Source organism: Chanodichthys erythropterus, chromosome 17 (assembly GCF_024489055.1).
Source record: "Chanodichthys erythropterus isolate Z2021 chromosome 17, ASM2448905v1, whole genome shotgun sequence".
Lineage (NCBI taxonomy): Eukaryota > Metazoa > Chordata > Actinopteri > Cypriniformes > Xenocyprididae > Chanodichthys > Chanodichthys erythropterus.
This window is the reverse complement of record NC_090237.1, coordinates 211,631-228,655: the sequence shown is the minus strand read 5'-3', so window position 1 is coordinate 228,655 and position 17,025 is coordinate 211,631. Positions and strand designations below refer to the sequence as shown.

At 30.3% G+C, this 17,025-nt stretch overlaps 1 protein-coding gene across 2 annotated transcripts in view; it reads right to left on the bottom strand.

Annotated features, from left to right (window-relative positions):
• Positions 1–7,621: 7,621 nt before the first annotated feature.
• lsamp (limbic system associated membrane protein) overlaps positions 7,622–17,025 on the bottom strand; it is a 171,204-nt gene continuing 161,800 nt past the window's right edge. For both annotated transcript variants that reach the window (XM_067365730.1, XM_067365729.1), the window contains 5 exons: positions 16,856–16,981; positions 15,471–15,602; positions 15,274–15,394; positions 9,825–9,973; positions 7,622–9,726 (listed from right to left, as the gene is read on the bottom strand). In XM_067365730.1, the coding sequence (XP_067221831.1) occupies positions 9,629–9,726; positions 9,825–9,973; positions 15,274–15,394; positions 15,471–15,602; positions 16,856–16,981 (626 nt within the window). In that variant the 3' untranslated portion in view covers positions 7,622–9,628. The remainder of the gene's footprint in view (positions 9,727–9,824; positions 9,974–15,273; positions 15,395–15,470; positions 15,603–16,855; positions 16,982–17,025) is intronic.

The window sequence follows — 17,025 nt, the reverse complement described above, 5'->3', positions numbered from 1 at the left end:
GTACACTTTCATAAGTACACTTTTCATAAGTATTTTATAATTAAAAGTACACTTTTCATAAGTATTTTATAAGTACACTTCATAAATATTTTTTAATAAGTACAGTTTTCATAAGTATTTTTTAATAAGTACACTTTTCATAAGTATTTTATAAGTTCACTTTTCATAAGTACACTTTTCATAAGTACACTTTTCATAAGTATTTTATGAGTTCACTTTTCATAAATATTTTTTTTAATAAGTACACTTTTCATAATATTTTATAAGTACACTTTTCATGAGTACACTTTTTATTAAGTATTTTTTTAATAAGTACACTTTCATAGTACACTTTCATAAGTATTTTATAAGTTCACTTTTCATACATATTTTATAAGTATACTTTTCAGAAGTATTTTTTAATAAGTACACCATTTTATAAGTACACTTTTCATAAGTATTTTACAAGTACACTTTTCATAAGTACACTTTTCATAAGTATTTTACAAGTACACATTTCACAAGTACACTTTTCATAAGTATTTTGTAATAAGTACACTTTTCATAAGTATTTTTTAATAAGTACACTTTTCATAATATTTTATAAGTGCACTTTTCATAATATTTTATAAGTACACTTTTCATTAAGTATTTTTTTCATAAGTACACTTTTCATAAGTATTTTATAAGTACACTTTTCATTAAGTATTTTTTAATAAGTACACTTTTCATAAGTATTTTATAAGTACACTTTTCATAAGTATTTTATAATAAAAGTAAACTTTTCATAAGTATTTTTTAATAAGTACACTTTCATAAGTACACTTTTCATAAGTATTTTATAATTACAAGTATACTTTTCATAAGTATTTTATAAGTACACTTTTCATAAGTATTTTTTAATAAGTACACTTTTCATAAGTATTTTTTAATAAGTACACTTTTCATAAGTACACTTTTCATAAGTATTTTATGAGTTCACTTTTCATAAGTATTTTTTAATAAGTACACTTTTCATTAAGTTTTTTTAATAAGTATTTTTTTAATAAGTACACTTTTCATTAAGTTTTTTTAATAAGTATTTTATAAGTACAATTTTCATGAGTACACTTTTCATTAAGTATTTTTTTAATAAGTACACTTTCATAGTACACTTTTCATAAGTATTTTATAAGCTCACTTTTCATAAGTATATTTTTTAATAAGTACATTTTTCATAAGTATTTTTAATATGTACAATTTTCATAAGTATTTTACAAGTACACTTTTCATAAATACACTTTTCATAAGTATTTTACAAGTACACTTTTCATAAATACACTTTTCATAAGTATTTTATAAGCTCACTTTTCATAAGTATATTTTTTAATAAGTACACTTTTCATAAGTATTTTTTAATAAGTAGACTTTTCATAATATTTTATAAGTGCACTTTTCATTAAGAATTATTTTTTAATAAGTACACTTTTCATAATATTTTATAAGTACACTTTCATTAAGTATTATTTTTTAATAAGTACACTTTTCATAAGTATTTTATAAGTACACTTTTCATAATATTTTATAAGTACACTTTTCATTAAGTATTATTTTTTTAATAAGTAGACTTTTCATACATATTTTATAAGTACACTTTTCAGAAGTACTTTTTAATAAGTACACTTCATTTTATAAGTACACTTTTCATAAGTATTTTATAAGTAAAATTTTCATTAGTACACTTCATTAGGTATTTTTTAATAAGTACACTTTTCATAAGTATATTTTATAAGTACACTTTTCATAATATTTTATAAGTATACTTTTCATAAGTATTTTATAAGTACAATTTTCATAATATTTTATAATTTTCATGAGTACACTTCATTAAGTATTTTTTTAATAAGTACACTTTCATAAGAACACTTTTCATAAGTATTTTAGAATTAAAAGTATACTTTTCATAAGTATTTATAAGTACAATTTTAATGAGTACACTTTTCATTAAGTATTTATTTAATAAGTACACATTTTTTTATAAGTATCTAAGTATACTTTTCATAAGTATTTTATAAGTACACTTTTCATAAGTATTTTTTTTAATAAGTACACTTTTCATAAGTATTTTTTAATAAGTACACTTTTCATAATATTTTATAAGTACACTTTCACTAAGTATTTATAAGTAAATTTTTCATATGTATTTTATAAGTACACTTTTCATAAGTATTTTATAAGTACAATTTTCATAAGTATTTTTAAATAAGTACACTTTTCATAATATTTTATAAGTACACTTTTCATGAGTACACTTTTCATTAAGTATTTTTTTAATAAGTACCCTTTCATAAGTACACTTTTCATAATATTGTATAAGTACACTTTTCATAAGTATTTTATAAGTACAATTTTCATAAGTATTTTATAAGTACACTTTTCATAAGTACACTATTCATAAGTATTTTATGAGTTGACTTTTCATAAGTATTTTTAATAAGTACATTTTTCCTAAGTATTTTTAATAAGTACACTTTTCATAATATTTTATAAGTACACTTTTTATTAAGTATTATTTTTAATAAGTACACTTTTCATAAGTATTTTTTAATAAGTACACTTTTCATAATATTTTATAAGTACACTTTTCACTAAGTATTTCATAAGTAAACTTTTCATAATATTTTATAAGTACAATTTTCATGAGTACACTTTTCATTAAGTATTTTTTTAATGAGTACACTTTCATAAGTACACTTTTCCTAAGTATTTTATAAGTTCACTTTTCATAAGTATTTTTTAATAAGTAAATTTTTCATAAGTATTTTTTAATAAGTACACTTTTCATACTATTTTACAAGTACACTTTTCATGAGTACACTTTTTATTAAGTATTTTTTTAATAAGTACACTTTCATAGTACACTTTCATAAGTATTTTATAAGTTCACTTTTCATACATATTTTATAAGTATACTTTTCAGAAGTATTTTTTAATAAGTACACCATTTTATAAGTACACTTTTCAGAAGTATTTTACAAGTACACTTTTCATAAGTACACTTTTCATAAGTATTTTACAAGTACACATTTCACAAGTACACTTTTCATAAGTATTTTGTAATAAGTACACTTTTCATAAGTATTTTTTAATAAGTACACTTTTCATAATATTTTATAAGTGCACTTTTCATAATATTTTATAAGTACACTTTTCATTAAGTATTTTTTTCATAAGTACACTTTTCATAAGTATTTTATAAGTACACTTTTCATTAAGTATTTTTTAATAAGTACACTTTTCATAAGTATTTTATAAGTACACTTTTCATAAGTATTTTATAATAAAAGTAAACTTTTCATAAGTATTTTTTAATAAGTACACTTTCATAAGTACACTTTTCATAAGTATTGTTTATAATTACAAGTATACTTTTCATAAGTATTTTATAAGTACACTTTTCATAAGTATTTTTTAATAAGTACACATTTCATTAAGTATTTTTTTAATAAGTACACTTTCATAGTACACTTTTCATAAGTATTTTATAAGTTCACTTTTCATAAGTATATTTTTTAATAAGTACATTTTTCATAAGTATTTTTTAATAAGTACACCATTTTATAAGTACACTTTTCAGAAGTATTTTACAAGTACACTTTTCATAAATACACTTTTCATAAGTATTTTACAAGTACACTTTTCATAAATACACTTTTCATAAGTATTTTATAAGCTCACTTTTCATAAGTATATTTTTTAATAAGTACACTTTTCATAAGTATTTTTTAATAAGTAGACTTTTCATAATATTTTATAAGTGCACTTTTCATTAAGAATTATTTTTTAATAAGTACACTTTTCATAATATTTTATAAGTACACTTTCATTAAGTATTATTTTTTAATAAGTACACTTTTCATAAGTATTTTATAAGTACACTTTTCATAATATTTTATAAGTACACTTTTCACTAAGTATTTCATAAGTAAACTTTTCATAATATTTTATAAGTACAATTTTCATGAGTACACTTTTCATTAAGTATTTTTTAATGAGTACACTTTCATAAGTACACTTTTCCTAAGTATTTAATAAGTTCACTTTTCATAAGTATTTTTTAATAAGTAAATTTTTCATAAGTATTTTTTAATAAGTACACTTTTCATACTATTTTACAAGTACAATTTTCATAAGTATTTTACAAGTACACTTTTCATAAGTACACTTTTCATAAGTATTTTATGAGTTAACTTTTCATAATATTTTATAAGTACAATTTTCATGAGTATACTTTTCATAAGTATTTTATAAGTAAATTTTTCATATGTATTTTATAAGTACACTTTTCATAAGTATTTTATAAGTACAATTTTCATAAGTATTTTTAAATAAGTACAATTTTCATGAGTACACTTTTCATTAAGTATTTTTTAATAAGTACCCTTTCATAAGTACACTTTTCATAATATTGTATAAGTACACTTTTCATAAGTATTTTTAATAAGTACATTTCATTTTATAAGTACACTTTTCATAAGTATTTTATAAGTACAATTTTCATAAGTATTTTACAAGTACACTTTTCATAAGTACAATATTCATAAGTATTTTATGAGTTGACTTTTCCTAAGTATTTTTAATAAGTACACTTTTCATAATATTTTATAAGTACACTTTTTATTAAGTATTATTTTTAATAAGTACACTTTTCATAAGTATTTTTTAATAAGTACACTTTTCATAATATTTTATAAGTACACTTTTCATTAAGTATTATTTTTTAATAAGTACACTTTTCATAATATTTTATAAGTACACTTTCATTAAGTATTATTTTTTAATAAGTACACTTTTCATAAGTATTTTATAAGTACACTTTTCATAATATTTTATAAGTACACTTTTCACTAAGTATTTCATAAGTAAACTTTTCATAATATTTTATAAGTACAATTTTCATGAGTACACTTTTCATTAAGTATTTTTTTAATGAGTACACTTTCATAAGTACACTTTTCCTAAGTATTTTATAAGTTCACTTTTCATAAGTATTTTTTAATAAGTAAATTTTTCATAAGTATTTTTTAATAAGTACACTTTTCATACTATTTTACAAGTACAATTTTCATAAGTATTTTACAAGTACACTTTTCATAAGTACACTTTTCATAAGTATTTTATGAGTTAACTTTTCATAATATTTTATAAGTACAATTTTCATGAGTATACTTTTCATAAGTATTTTATAAGTAAATTTTTCATATGTATTTTATAAGTACACTTTTCATAAGTATTTTATAAGTACAATTTTCATAAGTATTTTTAAATAAGTACACTTTTCATAATATTTTATAAGTACAATTTTCATGAGTACACTTTTCATTAAGTATTTTTTAATAAGTACCCTTTCATAAGTACACTTTTCATAATATTGTATAAGTACACTTTTCATAAGTATTTTTAATAAGTACACTTTTCATAAGTATTTTATAATTAAAAGTATACTTTTCATAAGTATTTTATAGTACACTTTTCATAAGTATTATTTTAATAAGTACACTTTTCATAATATTTTATAAGTACACTTTTCATAAGTATTTTATGAGTTGACTTTTCCTAAGTATTTTTAATAAGTACACTTTTCATAATATTTTATAAGTACACTTTTTATTAAGTATTATTTTTAATAAGTACACTTTTCATAAGTATTTTTTAATAAGTACACTTTTCATAATATTTTATAAGTACACTTTTCATACTATTTTATAAGTACAATTTTCATAAGTATTTTACAAGTACACTTTTCATAAGTACACTTTTCATAAGTATTTTATGAGTTAACTTTTCATAATATTTTATAAGTACAATTTTCATGAGTACACTTTTCATTAAGTATTTTTTTTAATAAGTACACTTTCATAAGTCCACTTTTCATAAGTATTTTATAAGTTCACTTTTCATAAGTATTTTTTAATAAGTACACTTTTCATAAGTATTTTATAATTAAAAGTATACTTTTCATAAGTATTTTATAGTACACTTTTCATAAGTATTATTTTAATAAGTACACTTTTCATAATATTTTATAAGTACACTTTTCATAAGTATTTGTTTTTAATAAGTACACTTTTCATAAGTATTTTATAAGTAGAATTTTCATAAGTATTTTTAAATAAGTACACTTTTCATATTTTATAAGTACAATTTTCATGAGTACACTTTTCATTAAGTATTTTTTTAATAAGTACACTTTCATAAGTACACTTTTCCTAAGTATTTTATAAGTTCACTTTTCATAAGTATTTTTTAATAAGTACACTTTTCATACTATTTTATAAGTACAATTTTCATAAGTATTTTACAAGTACACTTTTCATAAGTACACTTTTCATAAGTATTTTATGAGTTAACTTTTCACAATATTTTATAAGTACAATTTTCATGAGTACACTTTTCATTAAGTATTTTTTTAAATAAGTACACTTTCATAAGTACACTTTTCAAAACTATTTTATAAGTTCACTTTTTCATAAGTATTTTTTAATAAGTACACTTTTCATAAGTATTTTATAAGTACAATTTTCATAAGTATTTTTAAATAAGTACACTTTTCATAATATTTTATAAGTACAATTTTCATGAGTACACTTTCATTAAGTATTTTTGTAATAAGTACACTTTTCATAAGTCGTTTATAAGTACACTTTTCGTAAGTATTTTTTAATAAGTACACTTTTCATAATATTTTATAAGTACACTTTTCATTAAGTATTATTTTTTAATAAGTACACTTTTCATAAGTATTTTATAAGTACAATTTTCATTAGTATTTTTTAATAAGTACAGTTTTCATAAGTATTTTATAAGTACAATTTTCATAAGTATTTTTAAATAAGTACACTTTTCATAATATTTTATAAGTACAATTTTCATGAGTACACTTTTCATTAAGTATTTTTGTAATAAGTACACTTTTCATAAGTCGTTTATAAGTACACTTTTCGTAAGTATTTTGGTAATAAGTACACTTTTCATAAGTCTTTTATAAGTACACTTTTCATAAGTATTTTCATAATATTTTATAAGTACACTTTACATAAGTATTTTATAAATACACTTTTCGTAAGTATATTTTATAAGAATAGTTTTCATAAGTATTTTATGATTAAATGTATACTTACTTTTCATAAGTATTTTATAAGTACAATTTTTATAAGTACACTTTTATAAGTTAGTTCTTTTCATAAGAATTTTATAATTAAAAGTACACTTTTCATAAGTATTCTTTCAAAAAATACTTATGAAAAGTGTACTTATGAAAAATACTTATGAAAAGTCTAGTTATTAAAAAATACTTAATGAAGCGTGTACTTAAAAATATTTTTACGTGTATTTATAAAAATACTTATGACAATTGTACTTAAAAGTGTACTTATAAAAAAACCACAATATATCTTTCTAACAAGCCTTTATATGAATTGGGTAAATTTGACATGTAAATACTTTTTGTATAGACACATGAAATGTTTTTAAAAATGACTAGTCAGATCAGCACTGAGGAGGATTTACTGATATCTCTGAGAAGTGAAGTTTACATTGTCATTTAAATAAAAAACACAATAACCATTTAAAGGGAGATCTAACAATCTTTATATTCCTTTATTTGCATGTTACATGATTAACACAATTCATAATCCTCATTTTCTCACCAAAAATTACAATCTTATTTTTTTATTCATAAACCCACTTTCAAATACATCAAATTCAAAGACTTTATTTCCATTTTAAACATTTCATGAAGTACTTTACAGTGCAGAAGGGTTTAAAAAATGACTGCGGAAATTTTAGAGTAAATAAACACAGTTAGAAAATGTTCATTGCTTTTCATGAAGATGTCAGTCAAACTACAGGGAAATTCTCTTTCTGTGCCGCTGAGACTCCGGGGTCCCACAGCAAAAAAGAGGATGGACAAAAACACACTGTCCGGTTTTCTTGTCATGTTACAGAGCAACAGGAGTAAAACACACACACTAAACATGATGAAAGTAAAGTCAAGTGTGTTTGTAGCTTGTATAACTATCAAACACATGCACGCGCTGCAGAGGCATTCATCAGATACAAAATGCATGAGTCCTGTTCTGGAGTTGAGGACGCTTGACTTTGGATCGGATTAAACCCAAATATCTGTGATCAGGGCACGAGCGCAGAGCTTCTGCGGACTACTGGAGACGCACGACTAGCCCTTTAAATCCCGTTCACACTGACACGAGCGCAACACGTGGGTTCATCCAATCAAGGCATTAGAGCTCACACACTGAAAGCTTATTGGCTGAGAGAGCTGTCAATCAAAGGGCTGTGGGTTTCTTTTTTCTTTAATATATGAATGTGTACATACAACCTGCTTTATGCTCTTTGAGAAATAAGAAGATGGATGCTTCACGAATTCAGCGACAAAGAAAACTAACATGAGTACAGATTTCAGTGTGGTTTGTAAATCATCTCTGAAATGGCTTTCATTTTAATATATAACAGGATCTATACTCATTTGGCAGTCAGTGGATTCAGCTCATTTCTGTACAACTACTATTATAATAACTAATGAACAGAAATGATCAGTCTCTATAAATAATAAGAATAGTAGTGCAGCCGCTTCAAAGGTAAATCTAGTTTTAGAATGAAATATTTAAATATTTGTATTAAAAAGTTTAGTATCTAATTTCAGTTTGTTACAGGAAGCATCAAAGCGCCACCGCAGATAACTAACTACATATGAAGAAACCCGGACTGAAGATTCATTTCATTTCCATGTGAGGACATTCGATTCAAAAGAATATTTACAGACACGTGAAGGAGATTCGATGGGAATGAGCAGCGAATCAAAGGCGAGCATTCAACGGCGTCGTACATTTCAAAGTTCACACAGTGGAACGATGAACATTTCACAGACACACGAGGGTGTTCATTTGTTTGTGACACACTTTACCATGGTAAAATCATTCCACAGAATTTTACAGATTTCCCTCCAAAATGAAAACTGACCATCAAGACAAACTTCAGGTGGTTTTCCGTGAACACAGGAACCCTGCTGAAGAAGCACCTGCAGATCCGTCTGGGCCTGGTGTGGCCAGGGCCAGTGACATGGGAGGGGTTTAGTGGGCGGGGCTACACATATGGGCAGGACTTGGCTCTGTGAGAAGATTCTACAATCAATCACGACAAACACTGATGTGACGCGAGTGTCTCATTCAGCCGGTGATTGTTCTGATCCTAGAGAATCTTCATGAATGAGGAAGTGTGTCTGTCACAATACAGTCCTTCTGTTATTAACCACATTTACATGATTCTTTCATTAGTTTACATTAGGCAGATTTTGCAACAGTATTATGGGAAAACACAATGGGATGAAGCATTTTCAGCATGTCTAGATGATTGCGTGGTCGGAACTTGGCTCCGGTTTTCTGAGGGAATCACATACATGCACTCGAACTGTCAGACAGACGGACATCACTGGAAATCAGTGAATGACAATTTTCAGTTCTTAAAAAGAGCACCTTCTTTCTTTTCTCCATGTCATATTTTTCTCCTGATAATTAGATGGTCGTCCTGCCGGGGCATAACGGTGAGCGTGGATGACGGATGGAAACAGTCTGAGACGATCGACCGCTGAACATTAACACTTGAGAAGAGCCGAGAGGACGCACAAGAGGAGGAGCCAGAATGATTGACACATACAGCCTGAGGCGTTGATGTCCCGCCCCATCCCCGGTTCTGAGAGAGAATCAGACAGACACATGCTGGTGAATGGCAACATCTGCTGGTTGACATGCTGAACTACATCAGTGTGTGTGAGAGAGAGAGAGACTCACTGTAGAGGAACACGCTGGCGTTGTGGATGCCCAGTCTGTTGGTAGCGACACACGTGTAGTTCCCATAATCGTCCTCCGTGACGTTTGCGACCACCAGCAGCGTACGAGAGCCGCTGATCTGAATACTGACGCTCTGAGAGCTGGACAGTCTGATGAACACAAACACTCACATTATTACGGCTGTGAATCAGTTTTACTGTCTGAGTTCAGACGGATGAACACTGACATAAATGACCACAATTCAACTGTCAATAGCTAGTCCTGAATGTATTAGTTATCATATTTACTCTATTATTTATTGTGTTTTGTAAGAACCTGTTTATTATTTTGTATTCATTACTTAATATGTTCTTTTTTCATTTTATCTGTGGAAACAGACAGACAGGATGAATCTCTTCAAATTGTCGTGCAAGTTTTTTAAGTTTAAGTTTTTCATCCAATATTTATATTTATTTTTTTCAGCTTTATTTAATTTTTTTTTACAGTTTTTCTCAGTCGCTTTGGTACATTTCTCAGATCAGAATTGAAATTCTCAAAACTACCTGTTCAATTCTCACATCATTGTGTCACTTGTGCACATCAAAAAAGCAGTTTCTCATTTCTTTGAACAAGTTGCAAATGCTTTGGTACATCCATGCAAATGATTATGTACAATTCTCTGTTGTTTCCTACATTATCAGTTGCTTATGTCATGTTGATCAAAATGTATTATATTGGGTCTCTGTTGAATAGTCTCACCCCCCACAACATTTAGGCACAAGCTCATAGCATAAGTCTTTACATGCAAAATGGTTGAACAAGTTATCATAATATGGCAAGCATATTTCTATACTTTCTATATTTCCATTAGACTTTTTTCTAAATCTGTCCTGAATTGGTAAATTGCTCCCAGGTGAATCTTGACGACATGACATGACTCAATGACTCAATGACATGTTCTGTCAATAAAATACAGTACAAACAGTAGGAGAGTAAATTTGAATATTTTCCATTCTCTTGCAATTACACTCACACATACACTAAGATGTAACTTATAATTGACAATAATTGTCATCAAAACTTTAGCCATAGTTTCCATCAGAACGTCCCTCCAGAGTAAACGGTTATATTGAGAACATGACTAAACAATTTGACTGTCTTATCCGTACACAATGACACAAGGACTTGTCATTCTGATGGCACTGACATGTTCATAGACACAGATATTTACTTTTGAGAGATGAACTAAGGATTTTGAGTAAGAGAGTGGCTTTTGCAGGTTATCCATGGTGTTTTGCTATTTGTACAAAATGTTTTGAGAAATGCACTTACTGTTTTGCAAATTGTGAGTTTGATTCGAGAAATGTACCAAAGCGACTGAGAAAAACTGTAATAGATTAAGACATTATTTACTTTTTATTTAATTTATTTTAGTAAAGTAAAATTAAAGTAACTTAAAGCTAAATAGAAAAATACTTAAAAAAAGACAAAAACTGACAAAAGCACATAACAAAATATTAATAAACACTATAATAGTATATGAATAATACTAAAATAAAAAAATGTTAGTTGAATGTTAGGTAAACATTAGCTGAATATTAGGGTAACATTAGTTGAAAGTTAGTGGAAACGTTAGTTGAATGTTGGTGGAACGTTAGTTGAATGTTAGGGGAACAGTTTAATGTAAGTGGAAATAGCTGAATGTTAGGGTAACAGTTGATTGTTAGTGGAAAGTTAGGTAAATGTTAAGGGAACGTTAGTTGAATGTTAGTGGAAACGTTAGTTGAATGTTAGGGGAACAGTTTAAATTAAGTGGAAATAGCTGAATGTTAGGGGAACAGTAGAATGTTAGGGGAACGTTAGTTGAATGTTAAGGGAATGTTAGGGGAACAGTAGAATGTTAGGGGAACGTTAGTTGAATGTTAGTGGAACGTTAGTTGAATGTTAAGGGAATGTTAGGGGAACAGTAGAATGTTAGGGGAACGTTAGTTGAATGTTAGTGGAACGTTAGTTGAATGTTAAGGGAATGTTAGGGGAACAGTAGAATGTTAGGGGAACGTTAGTTGAATGTTAGTGGAACGTTAGTTGAATGTTAAGGGAACTTTAGTTGAATGTTAGGGGAACATTAGTTGAATGTTAAGGGAACTTTAATTGAATGTTAGGGTAACAGTTGAATGTTAGTGGAAAGTTAGTGGAAAGTTAGGTTAGTGGAAACAGTTGAATGTAGTTAGTTGAATCTACTAGTCCTCCTTTTATTTGTTGCGGCTTGAGCCGGTCATGACAAATGTTAGTGGAACGTTAGTTTAATGTTAAGGGAACTTTAATTGAATGTTAGGGTAACAGTTGAATGTTAGTGGAAAGTTAGGTGAATGTTAAGGGAACGTTAGTTGAATGTTAGTGGAAATGTTAGTTGGATGTTAGGGTAATGTTTGTTGAATGTTAGTGGAAACAGTTGAATGTTAGTGGAACGTTAGTTTAATGTTAAGGGAACTTTAGTTGAATGTTAGTGGAAATGTTAGTTGGATGTTAGGGTAATGTTTGTTGAATGTTAGTGGAAACAGTTGAATGTTAGTGGAACGTTAGTTTAATGTTAAGGGAACATTAGTTGAATGTTATTGGAAACGTTAGTTGAATGTAAGTGGAAACAGTGGAATGTTAGGGGAATGTTAGATGAATACTAGGTGAATGTTAGAGAATGTTAAAGGAATGTTAGGGGAACGTTAGTTGAATATTATGGGAATGTTAGTGGAATTGTGGGGGAATGTTAGTTGAATGTTAGCAGAACGTTAGGGGAACGTAAGTGGAATATTAGGAGAATGTTAGGGAAATGTTAGTTGAATGTTGGGGGAATGTTAGTTGAATGTTAGTGGAACGTTAGTTGAATGTTGGGCCAATGTTATATGAATGTTAGGGGAACAGTTGAATGTTAGGGGAATGTTAGATGAATATTAGGCATTAGACAAGGGCAGAACGTCTGGATCTGTGCACAGCTGAATCATCAGACTAGGTAAGCAAGCAAGAACAACAGCAAAAAATGGCAGATGGAGCAATAATAACTGACATGATCCATGATAACATGATATTTTTAGTGATATTTGTAAACTGTCTTTCTAAATGTTTCGTTAGCATGTTGCTAATGTACTGTTAAATGTGGTTTAAGTTACCATCGTTTCTTACTGTATTCACGGAGACAAGAGCCGTCACTATTTTCATTATTAAACACTTGCTGTCTGTATAATTCATAAACACAACTTCATTCTTTATAAATCTCTCCAACAGTGTAGCATTAGCCATTAGCCACGGAGCATAGCCTCAAACTCATTCAGAATCAATGTAAACTTCCAAATAAACACTTTACTTGCGCGATTAGACATGCTGCATGACAAACACTTTGTAAAGATCCATTTTGAGGGTTATATTAGCTGTTTGAACTTTTTTTTTATGTTGTTTAAGGCAAGCGCGAGCTCTTGGGGCGTGGAGCACGAGATTTAAAGGGCCACACACCCTGAATCGGCTCATTTCTAATTATGCCCCAAAATAGGCAGTTAAAAAAATGAATTAAAAAATAAATCTATGTGGTATTTTGAGCTGAAACTTCACAGACACATTCAGGGGACACCTTAGACTTATATTACATCTTTTAAAAAAAAGTTCTAGGGCACCTTTAAGGGAACGTTAGAGGAATGTTCTGCAAACCTAAAAAGAACATTTTATGTTAGTAAAGCAAACTTTTCTGGCTAACCAAAAACAAATGTTAAAAATACATGTTTTGGGAAGGCTCTAAGAACCAAACATCAGTCTCTCCAGGATTCCACGATTCTGTGATTGCAGAATTTACCGCAAAATCAAGCAAACGCTGCAAAATTCAGAGGGGCTTGCAATTTTTCTAAATTGCCGCAGATTTTGGGCCTGAACAAGTCGTGTGACGTCATTACAACGTACATTCAGCCAAAGGAAAGCCCACTTTGAAGTAGGCTATATGCGCTGAAGTTGAATCGATCGATAAACAACTGTTTGTGCCGTTGCTTTGGCAATGCATCTGTCAGTCAGTCAACCACCGCAACAATCCCGCTCCCACTGTAAGCACACAACTCTCTGTCTCTCTCTCTCTCATACACGCACGCACACACACACACACACACACACACACACACACACACACACACACACACACACGCACGCACGCACGCACACGCGCGCGCGCACGCACGCACACACACACACACACACACACACACACACACACACACACACACACACACACATGTTTGTTTTTGTGAATTGTGGGGACTTTCCATAGACTTCAATGCATTTTACACTGAACAAACTGTACATTCTATCCCCCTACCCTGCCCCTACCCCTAAACCTAACCCTCACAGGAAACTGTGCAAACTTTTACTTTTTCACAAAAACTCATTCTATATGATTTATAAACCCATTTACATTGTGGGGACCGCTGGCTGGTCCCCACGATGTAGGTGAACTCAGGTTTATATTACATCATGGGGACATTTGGTCCCCACAATGTAATATAAACAAAAGCACACACACACACACACACACACACACACACACACACACACACACACACGAACATGCACGCTCTGAGTGACAGCATTTCCATCAATCGGTTCAGTTTATCAACAGTGTCTGTATGTATTGCCTGAAATAATTACATAATAGTCAGAAAATAATTTATTTTATAGAATTTTGTTTTTACCTTTAGGCCAAAACTGAGAAAAATTGCAGTTTGCTGCAGTTGTTATTTATATGACCAAAAATGTAAATCAATGAGATCTTTATAACAGTACAGCAGACTACTTACATAAAATGCATATAAATATAATTTGTCACTCTATATCTCCTAATAATATGTCTTGGTAAGAAGATATTCTTAGTTTTATGATAAAAGCTTTATAATTGTTATTGTGGGGGGCAAAACACAATGCAATGCAATAGGAATACAACGATGATTGAGAGATACACAAATAAATGTTCCTGAAAGCCTGTTGTATCATATTTGATACATAAAATATACAAAATTGAATGATAAAATATATAAACCTTTCTAAAGGGGGAGCATATACCCCCAGACCCCCCTAGAGTACCTGACAACCATGCCCTCTTTCATAAAATCATGTGGGAAACACTGCAATATAACATATTATAATAAAAAAAATGGTTTTATTTGGTGTTACATATGAAATAAAATGTTGAAATTATATTTTAAGTTATTATCAGAGTTCTCCTTTTAAAAATGACAACGCCCAGTGGTTCTTGAACTCAGAAAAGTAATAAAAATGTTAGAAGAATATTGATTCTAGTGTATTTTTACTGAAAAACTACACAAGAAATGCCGCAAATATTGCTGCAAATATTTAGAAAAGCCGCAGCAAAATCAGTCATTTTAGGCCGAAATCTTGGAGGGACTGAAACATTACTGGCTGTGTTACAGGTGTGTTGACTGACCTGCGTTCATCTCTGTACCACTCAAACTCCGGCTGAGGAACCGCAGACGCCTCGCAGTGCAAAATTCCAGCCTGTCCGATCGGCGTCTCGGAGCTCCGCACCTCCTTTATATACGGCGGGTCTGTAGAGAAACACATCAGTCTGTTCTCACAAACACACACGTGTCACACAGGCAGATCTTATGAACATCTACTTACAATTGACCACCACGGTGACGTATTTGACATCGGGTGTGGACACGTCATTGCTCGCTTTACACTCGTAACGTCCGGCCTGAGAGCGAACGATGCCAGAGATCTCCAGATACTCGCCCACGTCCAGAGCCTCGGCTGACAAACACACACACACATCATCATCATCATCATCATAGTTTGGCTCGTCCAGCAGAGGGAGCATGTGAGCCTATTCCAGATCACAGCACTGAACTCAGCACTAACATAACATCAGTGAGTGAGGAATAATAATCCAGCAACCTAGCTCAGAAAAACAACACACACACACACACACACACACACACACACACACACACACACTGATCTGGTCAGCTTTTCATCAGGAAGTTGAAAAGCGTTTCAGAGCACGAGTGAGCAGAGGGGGTGCTCATTTGCATACTCCTGTTTTATTCATGAGCATCATTTACCACAGTGAGGCACAATGCATTTATTTAGTGAATACTAATTTATGTAAAACCATGAAATTGGCAAAGTTCAGCAGAACTGAAAGATCACAAGACACACAATACACTTAATGTTTTCACACACACACACACACGAATGCTGTATGTGTGAGTGTGTGTGTGTGTGTCATAGGTGGATGAACTTCTGCTGTCATCTGTGTTTTACTGAATCTGAAACACTAATCGAGAACCGTGAATGGAGACAATCTCATTTGATGTGTTTCAAAGCCGCTTTCAAAGTTTGAGACGATTAAAGTCACATGACACACGAGTCGGTTAATGTGAAGACTGAGTGGTCAGTGCTGGTTTAAAGTTACACTGATCACACTTGATTAATGTTCCAGCCGGTAAAAGGCCCCCGTCTCTGACCTTTAGTGACCTTCTGTGGAGAGCAGAGACTCCAAACATCACTGCATCGATCCAGCGCCTCACACACACACACACACACACACACACACACACACACACACACACACGGCTGGTCAATACTTTAAACAGCATTCAGCTCTTTTCAGTAAATGCGGCTCCCAGCGCGACGGCAGCAGTCGATGAGGAAGATCTTCAGGACGACAGATACGCTGTGAACCTGAAACCCCTGATCAACACACACACACACACACACACACATTAATCAAACCACAGCTGCTCCACATGACTCACACACACGTTTCTCTCGACTTTCAGAAAGAGAACATGCTGACAGAATCCAGGTCAGAGCGATGGAAGGTTCTTCTGTGAGTCTGAAGGACATGCGGACACTCGAACCCACGGTTACTTCAGACTGACGGTTGCTAGGGTGTTATGAGCGGTTTCTATGTTTTCTGCCTGTCTGGTGTTCAAGAGTCCTGCAGAACTAGCACTAGTGATAGTTCGAGATTTGGCAGCAGCTGATTGGCTCTCTCTCACCTGACGGGTTGAGCAGTCTCCAGGTGATGGAGGGATCTGGCCTCCCGTTGGCCAGACACGTCAACGTCACGTTACTGCCCTCGTTCACGTTGATGTCCTCCGACACTTTATAGATGATCGCAGGAACTGAAAGAGAAAAACCAGAGCGTGAGCGGAGATCTCTGGGAAAC